The sequence below is a fragment of the Aythya ferina genome (genome assembly GCF_964211825.1).
Source record: "Aythya ferina genome assembly, chromosome: 3".
NCBI classification, from domain to species: Eukaryota; Metazoa; Chordata; class Aves; order Anseriformes; family Anatidae; genus Aythya; species Aythya ferina.
Genome location: NC_140298.1, coordinates 99,123,487 through 99,141,273, shown reverse-complemented (window position 1 = coordinate 99,141,273; position 17,787 = coordinate 99,123,487). Strand labels below are relative to the sequence as shown.

The window sequence follows — 17,787 nt, the reverse complement described above, 5'->3', positions numbered from 1 at the left end:
CCCCCCCCCACACACACACCCTCCCCTTTCCCCGTCTGCCCTCCTCCCGCTCACACACACACACACACTTGGGACCGGCTCCTTACGTCGGAGCGAGGAGAGGAGCGACCGAGCCCTGCCCGGGGGAGGGACGGGGGGGACCGGGGAGGGGGGGGGAGAGAAAGGGGGGGGGGGGGGGGGGGGCTGTGCAGCAGCGACGCTCCCGAGGTTGCCAAGTGGACTTTTATTGTTTTCCACCCACTTCCAAGTCGATACTATCTGCCGTCTCATGTCCATCCTATAGCCTATATAAGCGGCTGCGCCGGCGATGGAGTAGGTGGCGGAGGGACGGGAGGGGGGCGGGCGGGCCGGCCGCCGACAACTCGGACTGTTCTGCTGCTCCTGCTGCTCCTACTGCTCCTGCTGCTCCTACTGCTCCTGAGGCTCCTACTGCTCCTACTACTGCTGCTCCTACTGCTGCTGTCCCTGTTGCTGCTGCTGCTGCCCGGGGAGAGCGGCCCCCGCGGGGAAGACAGCTCGCCTTGCGGCACGGAGAGCCAGGTAACCCGGCCAGCAAGGGGCCGGCCGCCTCCCTCCTCCTCCTTCTCCTCCTCCTGCTCCTTCTCCCCGTCCCGGAGCGCTGGCCTGGCCGGGAAAGTTGGCACGGGACAGAGAGGGGCGCCACGCGTGGGACAGCCCTTGTGCCTGCGGGGTGCGCCCGGCCAGGGTGGAAAACTTCGGGGAAAGTTGGGCGCCGCTCGTTTTGTCCCGGCTCGGCTTGTCCCGGTGTGTCCCGGCTCGCCGGGCTGCTCTGCCCCAGCAGACACCAAGCAGAGCGGGCTCGGTGTCCCGGACCCCCCTCCGTGTTTCCCATTTCACCCCCCGTGTGCCTCCCCACCTGCAACCCACCCCCGTTTTTCTCTTGCAGCGGAATAGGAAGCCTCCCCCGCCGGCAGCGGATCGTTCCTCTTCATCTGCTCGCTCGCCCTTCGGGTCAGGCTGCGATGAGCGGACTGAGGTCTCCTGGGCTGCTGGGGCTGGTGCTCTTAATGCTCTCGGCGGGATATTGCAAAGAGAAGAGCGACTCCGCAGATCTGAAGGACAGGCAAAGCCTCTTAAATCTTATCATGGAGATCATTCAGGAACTGAAGAGGTACCACCTGGAGAAGGACAGTGGGGTGCAGTACTTCTCCAAACACGACTATAACTTAGACCGAAGGGAAGTGGCAGACTACGGAGGGTACCAGGATGAGCAGAGAGTTGGTAAGTCACAGCCCCTGACTAAGGAGAGCTTTCTCCTTCCGTAGGGTGCCTTGGGGAATCAGACATCACATCAGGTTACTAATTTTGTATCGAGGATCAACCACCCAAAATACCTGCAGACTCTCTCTGGTATCAGAAACTGATGCAGGCGGCAAATTTGGAATAGAAAAACTCCATTCGCATCTCAGAGCCTCTTACTGTCTGGATAATGTACTCAGCTGAAAGTCTGACTTCCTGTGTGTTGGCTTGAACAAAATCTATTAACAAGGGAAAGCAGTGAAATGGGCTGAGATAAAAGAAATAAGGGATGAAAATGCTCTTTCTCATGGAAGTTTACCATTTTTTAAAATGTGCCTAGTTTTAAGTGTTTCTTGGAAATGACCCTAGCGGTAATTCCCCTGCAGGACTCTACTATGCCCATGCTCTTAGAGATATTGAGAAGTCTGTCCTAGAGCTCAGCTTCATTAAACTTTTCACCCTGCTTATTAGTGCTGCCTTTTGTATTCTGGAGGGTAGCACCTTTGAAAAATACTAGGGAACTCAAATAGAGCACTCCTCTGTCACCACACGAGCTATGCATGCTCCGAGTCACTCCTTCAATCATCTTTCTACTCATCTGTAACCTCCAGTGAAAGCCCCCATGTGTTTGTAAGATGCTCGGGGCTGGATGTTCAGAGCAGTCATACCAAGCCACGCAGTGATGGATAGCTACAGCTCAGTTTCACGATGTGCCTCTGTGCATCCTGCTGAAAGTTGACTTGACTTCTCCTGCTGCCATGTCTCATTTAGTGTTTGCTGTCACTCCCAAGCCCCTGCAGCGCTGCTGCCACTCCTCTTACCCCTCCTACTGAAAGGCACTTTCTGAATAATTTCCAGCAGATGCACTCACCTTCTTCCAATCTGGCTTTCATCTTCCTAGCATGCTATTTATTTTGCCTTTATTGATCTCATAAAGTTCCTTTGTACCTTTACTTCAGTCATTCATATTCAAATATCCTCATGATTTGCATTTGTTGATGATTGTCATGAAAATGTTACTTCCCCATCTAGACGATTAATGAATATACAGAGGAAGACAATTTTGTTCCATTTAAGCTCAGCACAGTGAGAACATTTTGTTTTGTAAATGTTGAAAAGTTAAAGAGGCCAGATGAAGCAGTGAACTCTAATCCGCACAACTCTAAATCTCAGCAAGAAACATTGGCATGGTTCTTGGCCATCCAACATCAGCACACTGGTGCAAAACATCTGGCTTGTATTCATCAGTTATCTATGTAAACATAAAACCACTTCAGAGCAGAATAGTTGGTACTGGTGTCATTGACTCCTAAGCAGAATTTTACATTTTATTCTTATAAAGGAGTTATTCCCAGCAACTCTGAAAAGGAACTACTGCTTAAAGTTCTTCCTCTCACTTTTGGCATCACTTTCCCAGTGAGCCTGTCCCCTGGGAAATTTCTGAGTGAAGCATGTGTGTTTTTAATGCTCTTCGTGACATAATTAGGTCAAATACGATAAGGTCAATTTTACTTACACTGACTAAAGTTAGAAGTAAATGAAGAATGACTTTCGAGAAGTGTCTAACCTCAAAAGTGAATCAGATCTGGATGGAAATGTTCTCTGCTTTATATCTGATAAGAGGTGCCAGGGGAATGAAAAAGGCTGCTCAGGCATTTATGGTCAAATAAATAAAGCACCATGTAGTGTATCACACACAATCAGCACTAGGCTATCAGCATAGAGTTCGTAACGGAAAGCAATCAAAGATAGCTGTAAATCAGGAAGACACAAGGAAGGGTTAGGGCTAAAATGGATTTCAGTAAACCAGTTTCATTTTGCCATCTGCTGAACACAAAACGCGAGGTGGTAAACCACAAATATAGGGAGCCAGAAGAGAGCAATTTGCTTGGGATCATTTCCTGTGAATTTTATTTACTGCCAGAGGGGAAAAAAAATATTCCTGTAAGTAGATCAATCCAGTCTCACGATTACAGCAGGACAGTGCTTGTACAAACATACCTCTGACAAAAGAATGGATACGGTTGCGTAAGAGAATTAGAAGGCACAAAACCAAACTTGAATGTATCTTTGGATCTTTACCAGCAGTGGGAGGAGCCTTTTCCAAGCAACTATAAACTAAAATGTTGTAAAGAATTTAAATCTAGGTAAACGTGACAATGTAATTTAGAGAGAGCTAAAATCTGATTCTTAGTTATCAGACAACATCATTTATAACTGCACACCTAGGAGACACTACTTGTTTCATCCTCACAGTGTGTTTCATGGTGCATTTTACAGTGGCTTCATATGTAAAACAAGAGCTTGCAATTTGGCCTATTGTATGCAAATGAGTTCTGACCACTCTGCATCTGTCAGGAGGTAGCAGTGATGTTTGCTGGTCAGAATTTATTCATTTTTCTCATGCTGTGCTTGGCAAGCACAGTTCCTACAGCAGAGTGACTATGCTTTTTTTCTGTCCAACAGAAATAGTTCCCAGAGATCTGAGGATGAAAGACAAGTTTTTAAAGCACTTAACAGGTACGTCTTAACTTTGTCTTGGTATCCATTATGTCGTGTACATACCATAAACTGTATTTTATCCTGTAAGCTGCACTGACTCTTATTTTCCCCTTGTATTTCAGGTCCACTCTACTTTAGCCCAAAATGTAGTAAACACTTTCATCGGCTTTATCACAATACAAGGGACTGCACCATCCCAGCATGTAAGTGCCAAAAACAAAGGCTAACTTTCATAAAAGAACAGAAAACTCTGAAGTAGAGTAGCTCTGTGGGATACCTGCTGTGATACAATGTTAGAGTATACTTCTTGCAGTGCAGAATCTGTAGTGCTCTGCAGCACGTTTGCTAAAACTGCCTTAGCATTACAGTGGGGGAAATGGCAACACAACATTTTCACTGCAAAGAGACTGCGTAGAATGACTGTAAACACTGGTTACTTAGTTATTTATGCATGTGCCTTGTTTGTTCGAAATCAAATGCGTTTTTCATAGAAGCATGTGACTCCTTTTCCAAACCTATCATACTTAACTTATAGTGCTGCAAATTCAAAATAGGATCAGAAATTCAGCTGGGGCTATTTCCTGTTCATTATTTATGGAGAACATATAATAGTTGGCACAGGTTGTCCAGAGTGGCTGTGGAGTCTCCCTCCTTGGAGATCTCCATAAGATTCCTGGACATAGTCCTGGGTGGCCCTGCTTGAGTAGGGGTTGGACCAGATGCCTCCAGAGGTCCCTTCCTACCTCAGCCATTCTGTGATTCTGTAATGTATCTTGAAGGCATTACACATTTTGAAAGTTCAGCTACCAATCTACCAGTCATGCTGAAAGTGAACCTTTGCAATCTTTCTCTTTAGTAAATCACAAAAAAAGTAATGTTTCTGGAGGTTAATGAAAACAAACAAACCACCAGATGAGGGACACAAGTAACAAAATTCATATTATGTTATCTCATCAGTGTTGGCAGCACAGATTTTTTATTTTTTTTTTTAAATCTGAAATCGACATTTATCACTCAGGAGATGTGATTCCAGACTCATACCAAGGTGGACCTGTTGAGTAAGAAGATGCTATTTTAGTGCAGCTTTTGAGAATGGAAGCACGCTTTATTTTACTTTTCTGAGGTAAAATAAACTCCTGTTTCTATTCCCAGCTCTGCTACTGACCAGTTGGGTCAGTAGCAGAGCTGGGAATAGAAACAGGAGTTCCTGATTCCAAGTTTCAAATATTAATAAATATTTCAGCCAAATATATTTTAAAGGCATATTTGGTAAGACCTGCAGACTTTCTTCATATTCATTAAATCTTCATCTTAGGACTACTTTGGAGATAAAGACTTTTGTATAATGGCTAACCAGCTCATGCTCAGTTTACATGGATGGTGATGGAGCTCTTAATAAGAATGGTGCTTTAAATAAGCAAATGGACATATTACCTTTTTCATAAGGATCACATCACAAACATCATTTGACTCGGCACTAACCGAGTACTTCAAGCTGTGAAGCTAAAACCTAGTCGGCCTCTAAGTCCTTATCCTTCTGACAGGTGACACACCCACCAGCATAATGCCTGGATAATGGAGGATAATTTGTACAAATGGAAATTATAGCATACCTATGCTGTGAGTTAAAGACTGTTAACATGGCATCTCTAGGAAACATAAGATGTTTCTTAGAAATAATGCCTAAGAAAATAAACATCAGTCACTGGACTGGACTGACTAGCATCTTCTTAAAGTAACTTTCTTCTACAAACATGAAATAAAAAACCTCCTTTAATTCTACATGCACAACATAATGTTACTTTTTGATAATATCCTGATTTCAGTTTAAACTTACTGTTCATTATATGCTCTAAATTATGTTCTAAACTACTGTTCATTCTACTGACATTTTATGTCATTCAAAGGCAAGACAATAAAGAAATTAAAAGCATCTGTGATGCTGCCACAAGGTGGAACAAGTACAAATGTATTTTGTTGGCATATCTTCTTAGTAGCACAGACACCTAAGAGCTACTTTAGTCTCCTGTCTGTATGTGACCAACTTTCACATAATTTGCTTTCCATTGGCCATGTTAAAAAAAAAAAGGGGGGGCGGGATCAAAAAAACAATTTGATTAATTTTGCAGATTTGCATTGGTTCTGTTCATCATCACACAGCTCCTTATTATTAATGCAACTAAATAAATAAATAAGGTACCTAAAACAAGAACTACCAACAATAGACCTACCATGAAAAAAAAAATTACTAGTTTCAAGATGGAACTTGATACAGTTACGAATGAACTTATATTATATGGTTGCCAATGGGCAACGTTCCTATGAATATACAAAAAAACACCAACAAATACAGGTGATGTTACTCTACACTGATATAACACAGTGTATACAGTATGTTTCTATCAGAGACCTTATTTGTCTAGTTTTACAATTTTTACAGGAAGAAAAGTTAACGTAAAATATTGCAACTCCCCAATAAGTTGACATACTTGCTCACTGATGGCTGGAATTCAAAGATGGATGAGCACTACTTATTCATCCTCTAGCATAGAAATACTACACTCACATATTTAGACCCCGACATGTAAGCACATACACAGATGGGTAAATGTTTATACATACATACACTTGGAATACCTATAAGCACATTCATGCTATTTATTTTGATATTATGCATGCAGAAATACCATGCATACAATTATATGTGCCTTTAGACAATTATGTGCGCCTTTCGACATGGCTCTCATTATGGAGTTTTTACACACTACTTTTCTAAGTCTAAGGAACTGACTTCTGTATTGTTGCAAACTAAGGTGTTCATTAAACTTAATCGTGACAATACTTTGCATGCCATTATCAATTTTGATTTTTAAAAGCAAAAGTTTTTTACTTCATTAATGTTTGTATTTATGCTATTTTTTTTTTGTTTTTTTTTCCTAACAGACTACAAAAGATGTGCCAGGCTTCTTACTCGGTTGGCAGTAAGCCCAATGTGCATGGAAGGATAAGGTAAGCTTTTTGACAATAATAATGACATTCTACTGCATAGCAAAGCTGTGGCTTTTGTTTCATACATGAAAACTCATAATAAAAATAGTTTTTTGGCTAAGATATTCCTCTTTCATAGTATTTGGAGTAACTGGCTTAATCTGGCAAGTAGTGGCAATAAATAAAGGCTACCCCCTACTGGAAGTCATTATATAAAAGTCCATGTGCATCAGCTGTGAATTAGAATTATACAGTTACCAGCTAGTGAATTTGTTGTTATAGAACAAAACAACAGCTGTAGCTTATTTTTTTCAATAGTTGACTCAGTATACAATTGTTTATATTGGTAGTGGCAGCCCTTTTATGTGTGCAGCTGTAGATCTCTGGTGTACATTTCAGTATAAGTTAATATACACGTAGCTATACACATGACAGCTTTATACATGCAGATAGGTTGCAGGTGCTTTTATGGTACTTAAAATGTATTAGTAGCATTGACAAACTAACTTTAAGCTGTCCAGATTTCTAGGGATTTTCATTGTGTACACTATGTCTATGTACACTTCTATGTCTGTGGGTTATTCCCTCCCTTTTTGCTTAGATGTACCTCTAATTCCTAGAAGTACTTTGGGAACCTCAGCATAAACCAAAAAAAAAATCCAAACTATCTGTATTTCTAGAAAACTACTTCTAAGAATACAAAAAAAAAACTAATTTAAACTCTGTCCTCAGCCTTTACCTGAGACAGAAATGTGAACCTCTGACAAAGGAGTAAGTAATAACCCATATGGACATTTCAGTAACAAGTGCTATCAAAGGTATTTTAACTCTGTGACAAGATACACATTTTGTGGGGGGGAAAAAAAAAAAAAAAAAAAAAAAAAAGCATTAAGGTTTAAGCATCTTATTTGACTTTTTAAAGCATGGAAACTGTTTTGCATGGCATTCTTACAAGCAAGCTAGTGATATGAGATCAAGACACATGCAAAAACGGTTGGCAAATATTGAAGTTATTAGTGCTTCAGTGCCAAACTGAAAACTTGTATTGGGCATAGTCACACAGCTACATTATGGGTATGGTATTGGTCAATACTTTCATTAATTTGCATGGTAGAAGTCAGTACATTTATGGTGTAGGAGAGGCAACCATGAGGGAGTACATCACTGAAATTTAAAATAATCTTGAAAATGTAGCTGAATAGTCTAAAAACAGGATAAAACATAAGGGGAAAGCAGAATTATGAAGCCATGTAGGAGTAATATATATACAGAAATATACGGCAAGCTGTGAAATGCTAGATAGGTAGTTCTGTAGAAAGTGCAGGAATTATGGTAGACTCATGTTTAGTTTGTGATCCACTATGTCACACTTGAAAAAAAGACAAACTGGAATTTATAAATAGAAACATTGTTTATAAAACGTGAAATAATCACTGTTGCTGGTAGGGCCTCATTTAGAATACAGCATTTAATTGAAGACCCCACACTTGAAGCCATATGGGTGTTTCTTGGTTGCTCTGAAGAACAGCAAAATGGATGACTAAAGAAAACACAATTTACAAGAACTGAAAGGAATTAGGATTATTTAGTCTAAAGGACGGATGAGTATGGGAAAACACAACCAAGCTACTTTACTTCATAAAAGGTGGCCACAAGCCATTCTCTTTATCCAGTGTGGATAAATAAGATTTACTTTGTTTAAATTACAACGATAGGACTCCAACTAGATGTTAGAAAAGACTTTTCTAACAGCCAGGGCAGAGATCATATATTAAATCATTAGATACCATTCAGGATTCTGACTTTATACTAAACTCCTCAACGTACTTTTAAGTATTTTCTGCCAAGACTTCCTAAAATAGACCTAGACTAGCCCAGCTTCAAGTCAAAAAGTTTCTAAGGTCCATTGACTGTTACATTACTTGATGTCATCAATTGAAATACGCAGCCATCGAGAGGAATCTTTTATTCATATACTTTGTGTTCAGAGATAGAATCATGGAAATAACTGCAGTAAGACAAATAAAAGCTAGTAAATAAGTAAATCCTCTGATCTCATTTAGAGGAATTCCAGGATTTAACCTTTCAAGTCAAAGAAAGCAAGGAATGAATTTGATAATGATTTGAAAATGATATTCACCTGTGAAAGGTAGGTGAGTAGTGTATTACCAATACTAATACGCCAGAGTTGGGAGATCTTTTCTCTCTTTCCTTCAAAAATTTTATCTATCATTGCACCTTGTCACAAAAGCACAAACTTGTAAATATGAAGGAACAGTGACTAAAGTAGTTCTCATCACAAGCTAGTAGTCTATTAAAAAAAAAAAAATCCATCTTATTTTGCCAAAGAACTCCTTAGCTCAACTAACTGTCATGTCTGAAGGTCTCCACAAGCCAAAGGTACAAACCATTAACACTATCTGCACTCGTAAGCACCATTTACTAAAAGAATAGCCTTTCCTCCTACACCACATATGCCTTGAGACCCCCACTGAAGTCCCCATAAAATTAAGCATCTTTCCTACCCAAACCTTTTCCAGTGGATCAGCTCGATTTTGTGTGGGTAAGACACCCTCACAAAGAGAAGTACAATGAAGACTTTGTTTTCATCATTGCATGGACAGCAGTAGAAAAATGTAGGTTTTTGATTTTTTTTTTTTTATTTTTCACTTATCAGTCCATTTTTTTTTCTCCCCAGAGCAGATAATTATCATTGTCCAAGGTCTTTTCAATGGGTTTTAAAGTTTTGAGCATAGTACCAGCTGCACATGGTAAAACAAAATTTCAAAACCATTTCTTGCTTAAGATGGCTCTCCAGTAAAAGAATTTTTTTTTTTTTTTTAATAGCCTGGCAATAGGTAAACATTTCTGGTTTCTGCTATAAAGCTACCAGTTTATATCAATTCTAAAGCTTAGACTAATTCTGGAATAGTAGAGAACACAAATTTATTGTGATACATGTACTACAAAAGTGAATACTTTCTAGTGATTTCCCCCAAAATCCTGAATTCACAAGCAGTATTTGACAGTTTATATTAACCGTAATGACAAATACATTTAAAAATGTTTTAAAAGTACGACACATTTCATGTTGTTGTTCTACTCTCTCCCAACTTGTACTGAGATTTATATAGAGATGCTGTCAAGATAAAATCTTAAGTAAGATATCACTCAGGGATTATTCATCGAGGAAAGAAAAACACTATACTTGTGCTTTTTCCTTACTTATTTTAATAGTCTTATTGCCTATGAAGTATGTTAAATATTTAAAAATAATGGAACCATGAATATGTATTGCTTTTATTTAACAAAACTCTTGAATTTATGCTGAAGCTAAATACACTACTAACTGGAGACCATATGCCAAGAATGATAAGGAATAAAAATTTAGGTTAGAGATTTACCATGTTTTCTTCAAAATATATCCACAGATAGGGTTCAGCAAAAATATTGTATCTTTTTATTTCAAAAATGTAAGAAGATTTCATTGTTCTTGTTAGTTTTTAATCTTGCATTCAGATATGGAGTCCCACTCATTTTTATACCTCAGAATTTGTTGTTGCTAACTAAGGTGGTATATTGGATCTATCAGTGATCTGAGTCAATACAAAAAATCCTGTATCATAAGCTAGTAGAAGACATTCTTAGTTGTTAATGCCTACCTTTTTGTTCCAACAGAATTAGACTTTCTATTTTGCTCAACTTTGTTGAAGGCTTATCATTGGGCTGGGCTGTAAGAAAAATAATTGCTGTTTGATATTTTGGCAAACTGGTAGTTTGGGCACATTTTTAAGATCCATGGACATCTGCCTATGATTAGAGATTAATGTAGGAGGAAAAGAAGTAAAAGAACAAAAAAGGGTAGATTTGTTTTTGATTTGTTCTGACAATGAGTTTTGGACTATCACAGTTTAAAACACAATTTTTAAACTTGGTCCTAATATCAAACAATAAAATAAGATACGAAAGCAGGAATTGGGCATCTATTATCACAGTGCATACTTAAGCCAGGTGTGGAGGGGTAGGTGTGTTAATTACAATGTGTCTTGTGGGGCATTCACTTTTCTCATTTTTTGTACATACGTGTAACTAGGCTCCCTTTTCTGTCTCCTTTTTAGGGTGTAATTTCAAATTTGCTTCCCACAAACATTTGAGCAGTGCAGGGGCAATTTTACATGTTCAGACAGCATCAGTCAATCCAGAATAGCATGTCTATATTAACACAGCATTCAGTAGCCTTTCTCTAACAGACAACCCAGGCCATCTTTCCAGCTTGCCACTAGTGCCAGCTCTGACTAGTTTTATTCTGCAACACTTCTCCTTCCTCTGTTCAACACAACTATCCCAGTCTATCTTCCACACTATTTGTTCTCTCCTTCAGACTCATTTTTCTCCAGCTTCCCTAACAGCTCCTATACTTATTTTCTTTGCCCCACCCCATGCAGGCACACCCAACACCCATTGTCCAAAATGAAGGTTAATGAACGTCAGGAACAAGATTTCTGAGTATTCACCTAAAGTTCTCACTGAATATCTTTTATAGTTGTTGTGACAAACAGTGATCCAGCTGGAAATATAGCCTCCCTGGCACCACTTGTCACAATCATGTTGGCTTCAGTCAGATTTTACTATTTTTATTTGAAAACCACAGGTGCTACTGTTGTGACCCTCCTTTTTCCATCAGAAGGTTTGCTACAGACCAGTAGTGATCTCACAATGTATTCTTAAAACCTCCTGGTACAATAAGGATCTAACTATATATAAATACAAGTATATATAAATAAATACTTGTATTTATGTAAACTTTTTTTTTTTTTGAGTTTCTGCAGTTATTTCAAATGAAGATAAAACTAGTGATACAATGTTAAACTAGTAAATACATGATTAGTGCAAGTGGGAGTCTCAGACTAGGTGAGGAAGGGAGCTTTAATACAAAAAGTACATGAAAAATCTACGTTATTTCTTCCCCGGAGAAAAAAACACACATAACTAGCAATATTTAAAATAAAAGAACAATAGAATCAATGCTTCTTGTTTAATAAGGCCATAACAGGACAAGAATAAATACATATATATATGAAGGTCAAAGATTCTCAATAAAATTCCTAATAAGCTAAAGTATACTGATAACTTAAATTTAATTTGAAAAATCTGTATAAACTTTTTAAGATGTGTTAACCATACTAGTAATGTACATTAAGAAATCTGAAAGGACAATATAAATTTGGAAATTTTAAATATAAAAGGAGAAAACTGAAATACCACACAAGACATCCCATTCCCATAATCCACATTCTATATTAACTATTTCAAACAATCTTTAAACCAATATATTGTTCGGACTCTTAAGTTTTACTTCAAATGTTTTCTAACTGTAGAGCCTTTAATTGCTTTCTCTTAGTTTCTCATTCAGACTAAGACCGAGTGCACTCAAGAAATGTCAGACACTTTCATTTCTTAAAAGAAGCAAACATGGGATTAAGATGTGGGTTTTGCATGTAACCAAGTGAAAGCAGATCCTTTTTTTTTTTCTAGAAAGCATACACTGATCCATCGTATCCAAGTTCTCACAACATATTCAATCATGTCGGCTTGGTCACACAAAATAGTCCCCAAGTTAACTCAGTTAAGACTTTATCAGAACCACTGCTCTGAATTAAATAGCCAGCGTACATGGTTACTAGTGTGGTGTAATTCAGCTTTGTAATAGACAGTTCTGAGTTTTATCTACTAGGGGAACCTCTGTGGCTAGTACCAGATCTAACATTATCAGCTTTATCTTCCCTGTATGGATCTCTGAGATCTGATGTTCACATTGGAGCAGATGTCCACCTGGGCTGGGCTTTCACTGCTGGGAAACAAAAAGGGATTTCTGATGTTAGCATATGGAAATTCTGCTACAGAATCCTACTAGCGCAGTGTTTTTTAAAGTTTACATTGATATTTAAAACACCAACTTCCTCTCTTGGATAGCTTTTTCTTAGTATTTATCATCATGCACAGATAATGACTAGAACCAAATTTGGAAAGCTGTAATACGCCTTTGCAGTATCTTTCATTTGTGCTTTTTAAAACTGGAACAACTGTATCATTCAGATGGTTTCAGCTAACATTGCTGCTTGTTGTGTTTTGTTTTTTTAAGGGGGGTGGGTGGGTGGGGTGTTTTTATTTATTTTTTATTTTTTCTCCCTTGTATTAACAAAGGAAAACCAATAATTGAATTAAAGAAAAAGAAATTGTATGACTGTCTATGTTCCCAGAAATATTGCAGTCAAGTAGCATTCAGGATCTCCAGTAAGAATACTACCTGCCATCCTTCAGCTAAATTTCAATTTTCCTAGACCAATGCATAACACAGACTATACAAAATTAAATAAAATAATAGTACAATAGATCAATTCATGCTCAAAACCTAGGGTCTTTTTATGGGTACTGCAAATGTCAGGGATTTAGAAAACTGCAAACTACCTGAGCACTGAGAATATAGGACCAATGGCTTTTGATCAGATAGCCATACAAAAGCAGGTATAGATGAGACAACAAGTAAGCATACTATGCAAGTTCAACCACTGCCATTTTTTCCAGCCTCAGTAAACTTCATATTCCCATTACTATTAGTGATGAACAAACTATTTATTAAATTCTCTATTTTTAAATTGTCAGGTGTACCACACTGTAATCAGACTAAAAGCTTTTAAATATCACTTTTCAGCTTAAATAAAGCACAGTATGGGTACACATACAGAAACTAAGCTAGATGAAAATGTAAGACTGAAAATTTTTTTTATCAGTTTCCCCTCTAAAGCAAGGACATAAAAAAGTGTGCTATCTCCAAAGCTAAATTATATCAAGCTTGTCTGTAACATTATTACATTTCCTAACAGTTTTTAAAACATTGCAAAATTAAATATATGTTTAAATAATACTAACAAGTACTTCTGTATGCATCAATAGCTTGATTTCCAATGGGTTATGTCAAGTCTGACTTTGCATTCAAATGATTCTATTACAAATTATACTTAAGCAGTAGAAAATATAGAGAAACTCAAAATAGCAGAGAATTCACAGGATCATGGCAGAGAGATGCAGATGTTCAGATAAACGGTATGAAAGTTTTAACTATTAAAAATGACATAAGAAGCACTTTAATCCACTGCTTTTTTCCATCTTACACATGGATTTCTGACATTTACGAGGAACATTTATTCTGCATTTTTTCATTCAATAAAGACATTAAAAGGTTGTCTCAGAAACACACAAAGCTGGGTAGACTTGCAGCATTTGATGGTCACCTGTATAGAAAATGCAGCTGTGGATAATGTCAACATACTCGGAAGTTACTGGAAAGAGGGGAAAATTCTAGATAAGTACACAAAGAGATGGTTCTATTACATTTTCTCAGCTGGCTTAAAAGTGTGGGGGAAAAGTGTTGCAGTAACTTTCACTGCTTGATTTGTGAATGAACCTTTCTAGACTAGACAATGTGTGTACATAAGCAGGGTAGAAACCTGTCATTTCTGTGATTTCGATACCAGTGTTACAGAAGTGGCTTTAATTCCAAGAACCTGCTCAGGGAAGAGTTACTAGAACTGGCAGCAAATTGATCCGCTTCTTCTCAGTTTGATCCAGCTTCTACTCAGGTTGTGTGGCCTCACTGTTTGCAGGTCCCAGGGACAAGAGACTGGTCTTTTAAACCTTATCTTAACAGATTTATATTACTGGACATTGTACCAACAGCTTCCTGATATCAAGACACTAAGACAGAAATTTACAATATGTTAATAACTGTACTTGATGTTTATTCACTTTTTGACCTCAGTGTTATACTCAAAGGTACAGGCTAAACTTACCTACAAGCACATTTTGGGTAAGCAGAACTGTAGTATCCAAATCTCTTCAGTCTACCTAAAATGAACCAACACAAAAACAAGAATGACTTCCAAAGCTTCATCCTTGAGGAACAAAACAGTAATTTAGTACAACTACATGCACTATTAGATCTTTATGAAGTCATCACTAAATTTGACATTTTTATTTACTTACTATTTTCAGTATGCTAAATATATTCTTAAACACTTGTATGTGAGTATAAAAATGATGAAAGGCAATTTTCTTCTTTCTTTTAATCCACCAGATATCATTATCATGAAAAGAAAAACCAAGAACCAAGAGAAGTGCCTTGGAAACCAACAGGGAAATAGAACTTACTACCTTTATAACATATTCCATTGTGAACAAGAGATTTATTTTTGCAGATTGACAGACTACTTCCCATAATTCTTTTAACATGCATTTTGTAGGTTGTCAACAGTTGGCAGATTGACATTCTCTTTACAGTAGCATAACTGCCAGTAGTACATAATGCTCAATACTTAAAAAACACACTACAACTGATGTGTAATGCTGCCAAAAATTACGTAAACACAAATATTTCACCATGAAAATTGATGTTCTATTGCTTAATTCTACAATTTTAAGGAATGTTTGTTTGTATATCTAGAACTACTAAAGATCTGCTCCACAGTAGTTGTGGTCACTTGATATCCTTCATGCTTATGCAATTTTTTAAAAGTTTGGTTAAAACAGACTTGCATTGGGGTCACATTGTACCCTAGGAGTACAAATTGCATGACAAACAGAAATGTAATTCAAAGTAGACATATTTTTGGGGACAGTGGAGCATGGATTTTGTACACAAAACACAAGCTGCCATTAATTTACTTTATATAATAAATGTATAAAACATTCCAGCTAACGTGCAATATGTAAATACTGTAAATAACAGGCATAAGTAATAAAGTGTTTGGTATTAAGATGTCTTCAGTTTGCTTTCTGTTCACTGAACCCAGAATTTGAAAAACAGATGGCATTTTCAGGTAGTTACTGTCATTTATCCATACAAGCATCTTTCCAATGAGAGTTTGCTAGCATAAGAAAGGTACACCCACCTTGGCGAAGTCCTGTAATTTGGACATACTCTACGGACTTGGTAGGACAGCCATATCTGTGTGTTCCAGTCTCATGAAATGCCCGGCCCACAAGGCTGCTCCAATTCCAGACAGAATTCTAAATTCAGATCTTTTTTCTTTTTCTTTTTTTTTTTTTCTTTTTTGACAAATTGTTGTTTCAAAATAAATCAATCAATAAATCTGCAATCTATTCACAATACTGCAAAGAAATGATTATAACGAATGAGCCCAGTATTTTAGTTTTAACTTTTGAGGAGTCAGTGAACGCTCACTCAAGAAACCTTGTTAACATCTCCCTTTCTTCCACCGATCTGATATTAAGTCCAATTGTCAAAATAAAATGTCTCAAACAGGAATAAAACCATTAAGCACAATTTGTGCTTAATGACACCTCAGTAACACCTCAGAAAGTTTTATCTTAATAAATTGAAGCATTTAGCTTCAATTTTATCCTCAATTAAATCTTCAAAATGTAATCACAACACTGAATACCCTGTTCCCTCCCCACGAAGTTAGCAGACTTCTTGAAATTCACACTTATGAGCCTTCAGCATCTAGCTCTTTAGAAGAAAAAAAGATAAAACATTGGCGGAGAAGTACAAGACTCCATTTTAGAACATGGCTGTATTTACTAAGGGAGAAGTATGTGGTTCTAATTTAATTACAGTCATCACTAAATGCCAAAGTTTCATTTCTCACTGGAATACATGTATACCGAAAACATGGAGTTAAGAACGTACTGCTACAGGATTCACTTAGCAGCTCACCTGCAGTAAACATGTCAGTGGAACTCTGTGCCTTTCTGTAGCTCCACTGACTGACGTCAGATCAGAACATACTACTCAATAAGGGAGTTTAAATTAGTATGATTATTTCAGTTTGCAGTAGGACACCTGAAATCTGGTTCAGTTGGAATTTTCTAGAAAAAATGTATTGTAAAGGGAAAACAGTAATTCATTTAATGGCTTAATAAATGAATATAAACAACTTAATTCCATGGAAGGTGTTTTTTGTTTTGTTTTGTTTTGTTTTTCTCCTAGATTTAGCAGAAGTCAGCAGGTTTTGACAAAAGATGCAAATTTCAGTACAGCAAATTTTACTTATTTTTTCTGGATGTAGGCTTACTACCTTAACTGAAACAATCCAGGGGCTTAGTCATTTGTAGGATTAATACAAAAATATGTACCACACGTTCACTGTTTCTCTTGGAAGCATGGAATGGTACTATGCAGCTGGTCTTCCTGAAGGCAATTCCTGCTTTATATTCTCATATTCTACAAATTTCTGTGCAATATCATGTTGCTCTCCTCCCCTTCCTCCAAAAGAAACCCAGCACAGATAAAATAAATAAATAAATCAGCTTTTATCCTCCCAGTGGAGCTGGTGAATTATTTAGCCAATAGATTACTTGCTGAAAACATAACTTGGGTCAAGCCTGATACTTCACAATCAGATGTGAATTTAACACAAATAATTTTGACTTAGTATCACTTTAGAGGAATTTTCCTAAGCCTAGTAAAGGTAAACAACCATACCCTTTTATCTCATTTCTGTTATCCCAGCAGCCCAAAGATACAAAGTTAAGACTTAAATCTTTACTTCAATACGTAGGAAACTACAGGTTCTACTTCAGGTCAGCCATGAGTGGGAAAGCACAAACCATCATGTTCTCAATCATCTGAGTTAGTTTACTTTCACTAGAATATTTTAAATGATCTTTCTGGCAAGAATAACATTAGATTATGCCTAAATACTTCCACTTCTGAGGCTAGTGCATAAACCACATTTGAGGTGGTTTGTCCCTCACTGCTCATCTTCCCTCATTTATTTCATTAAAGCATTAATAAAAGAAATTGAAAAACATTTTATGTATATTATTTTTTGTCCCTGAAGTGAAACAGCTCTTAACTTGCAAATTCCTAACTTGTACCCCAAAAATCACAACCATTGGTAACCCAGTAATACACAAGATCCTGGTCTCTGTACTCAAGTGTTCTCTCTACCACTTGCTTTTTTGTAAGCAGGTTCTTAACGTTTTGTGTCCAACTGAAAGCTTACACAAATACTT

At 37.6% G+C, this 17,787-nt stretch overlaps 1 protein-coding gene across 3 annotated transcripts; it reads left to right on the top strand.

Annotated features, from left to right (window-relative positions):
• The first annotated feature begins 210 nt into the window (after positions 1-210).
• ALKAL2 (ALK and LTK ligand 2) lies at positions 211-15,563 on the top strand. 3 transcript variants are annotated; one of them, XM_084516011.1, is made up of 6 exons: positions 211-312; positions 908-1,242; positions 3,727-3,780; positions 3,885-3,965; positions 6,706-6,771; positions 14,885-15,563. In XM_084516011.1, the coding sequence occupies exons 1-5, from the start codon at positions 308-310 to the stop codon at positions 6,768-6,770; spliced, it is 540 nt and encodes a 179-aa protein (XP_084372137.1). In that variant the 5' UTR covers positions 211-307; the 3' UTR covers position 6,771; positions 14,885-15,563. The 3 variants fall into 3 exon arrangements, with proteins under 3 accessions (XP_084372137.1, XP_084372138.1, XP_084372139.1); XM_084516012.1 differs by lacking the exon at positions 14,885-15,563 and adding an exon at positions 7,483-7,502; XM_084516013.1 differs by lacking the exon at positions 211-312 and adding an exon at positions 388-540.
• Positions 15,564-17,787: the final 2,224 nt, after the last annotated feature.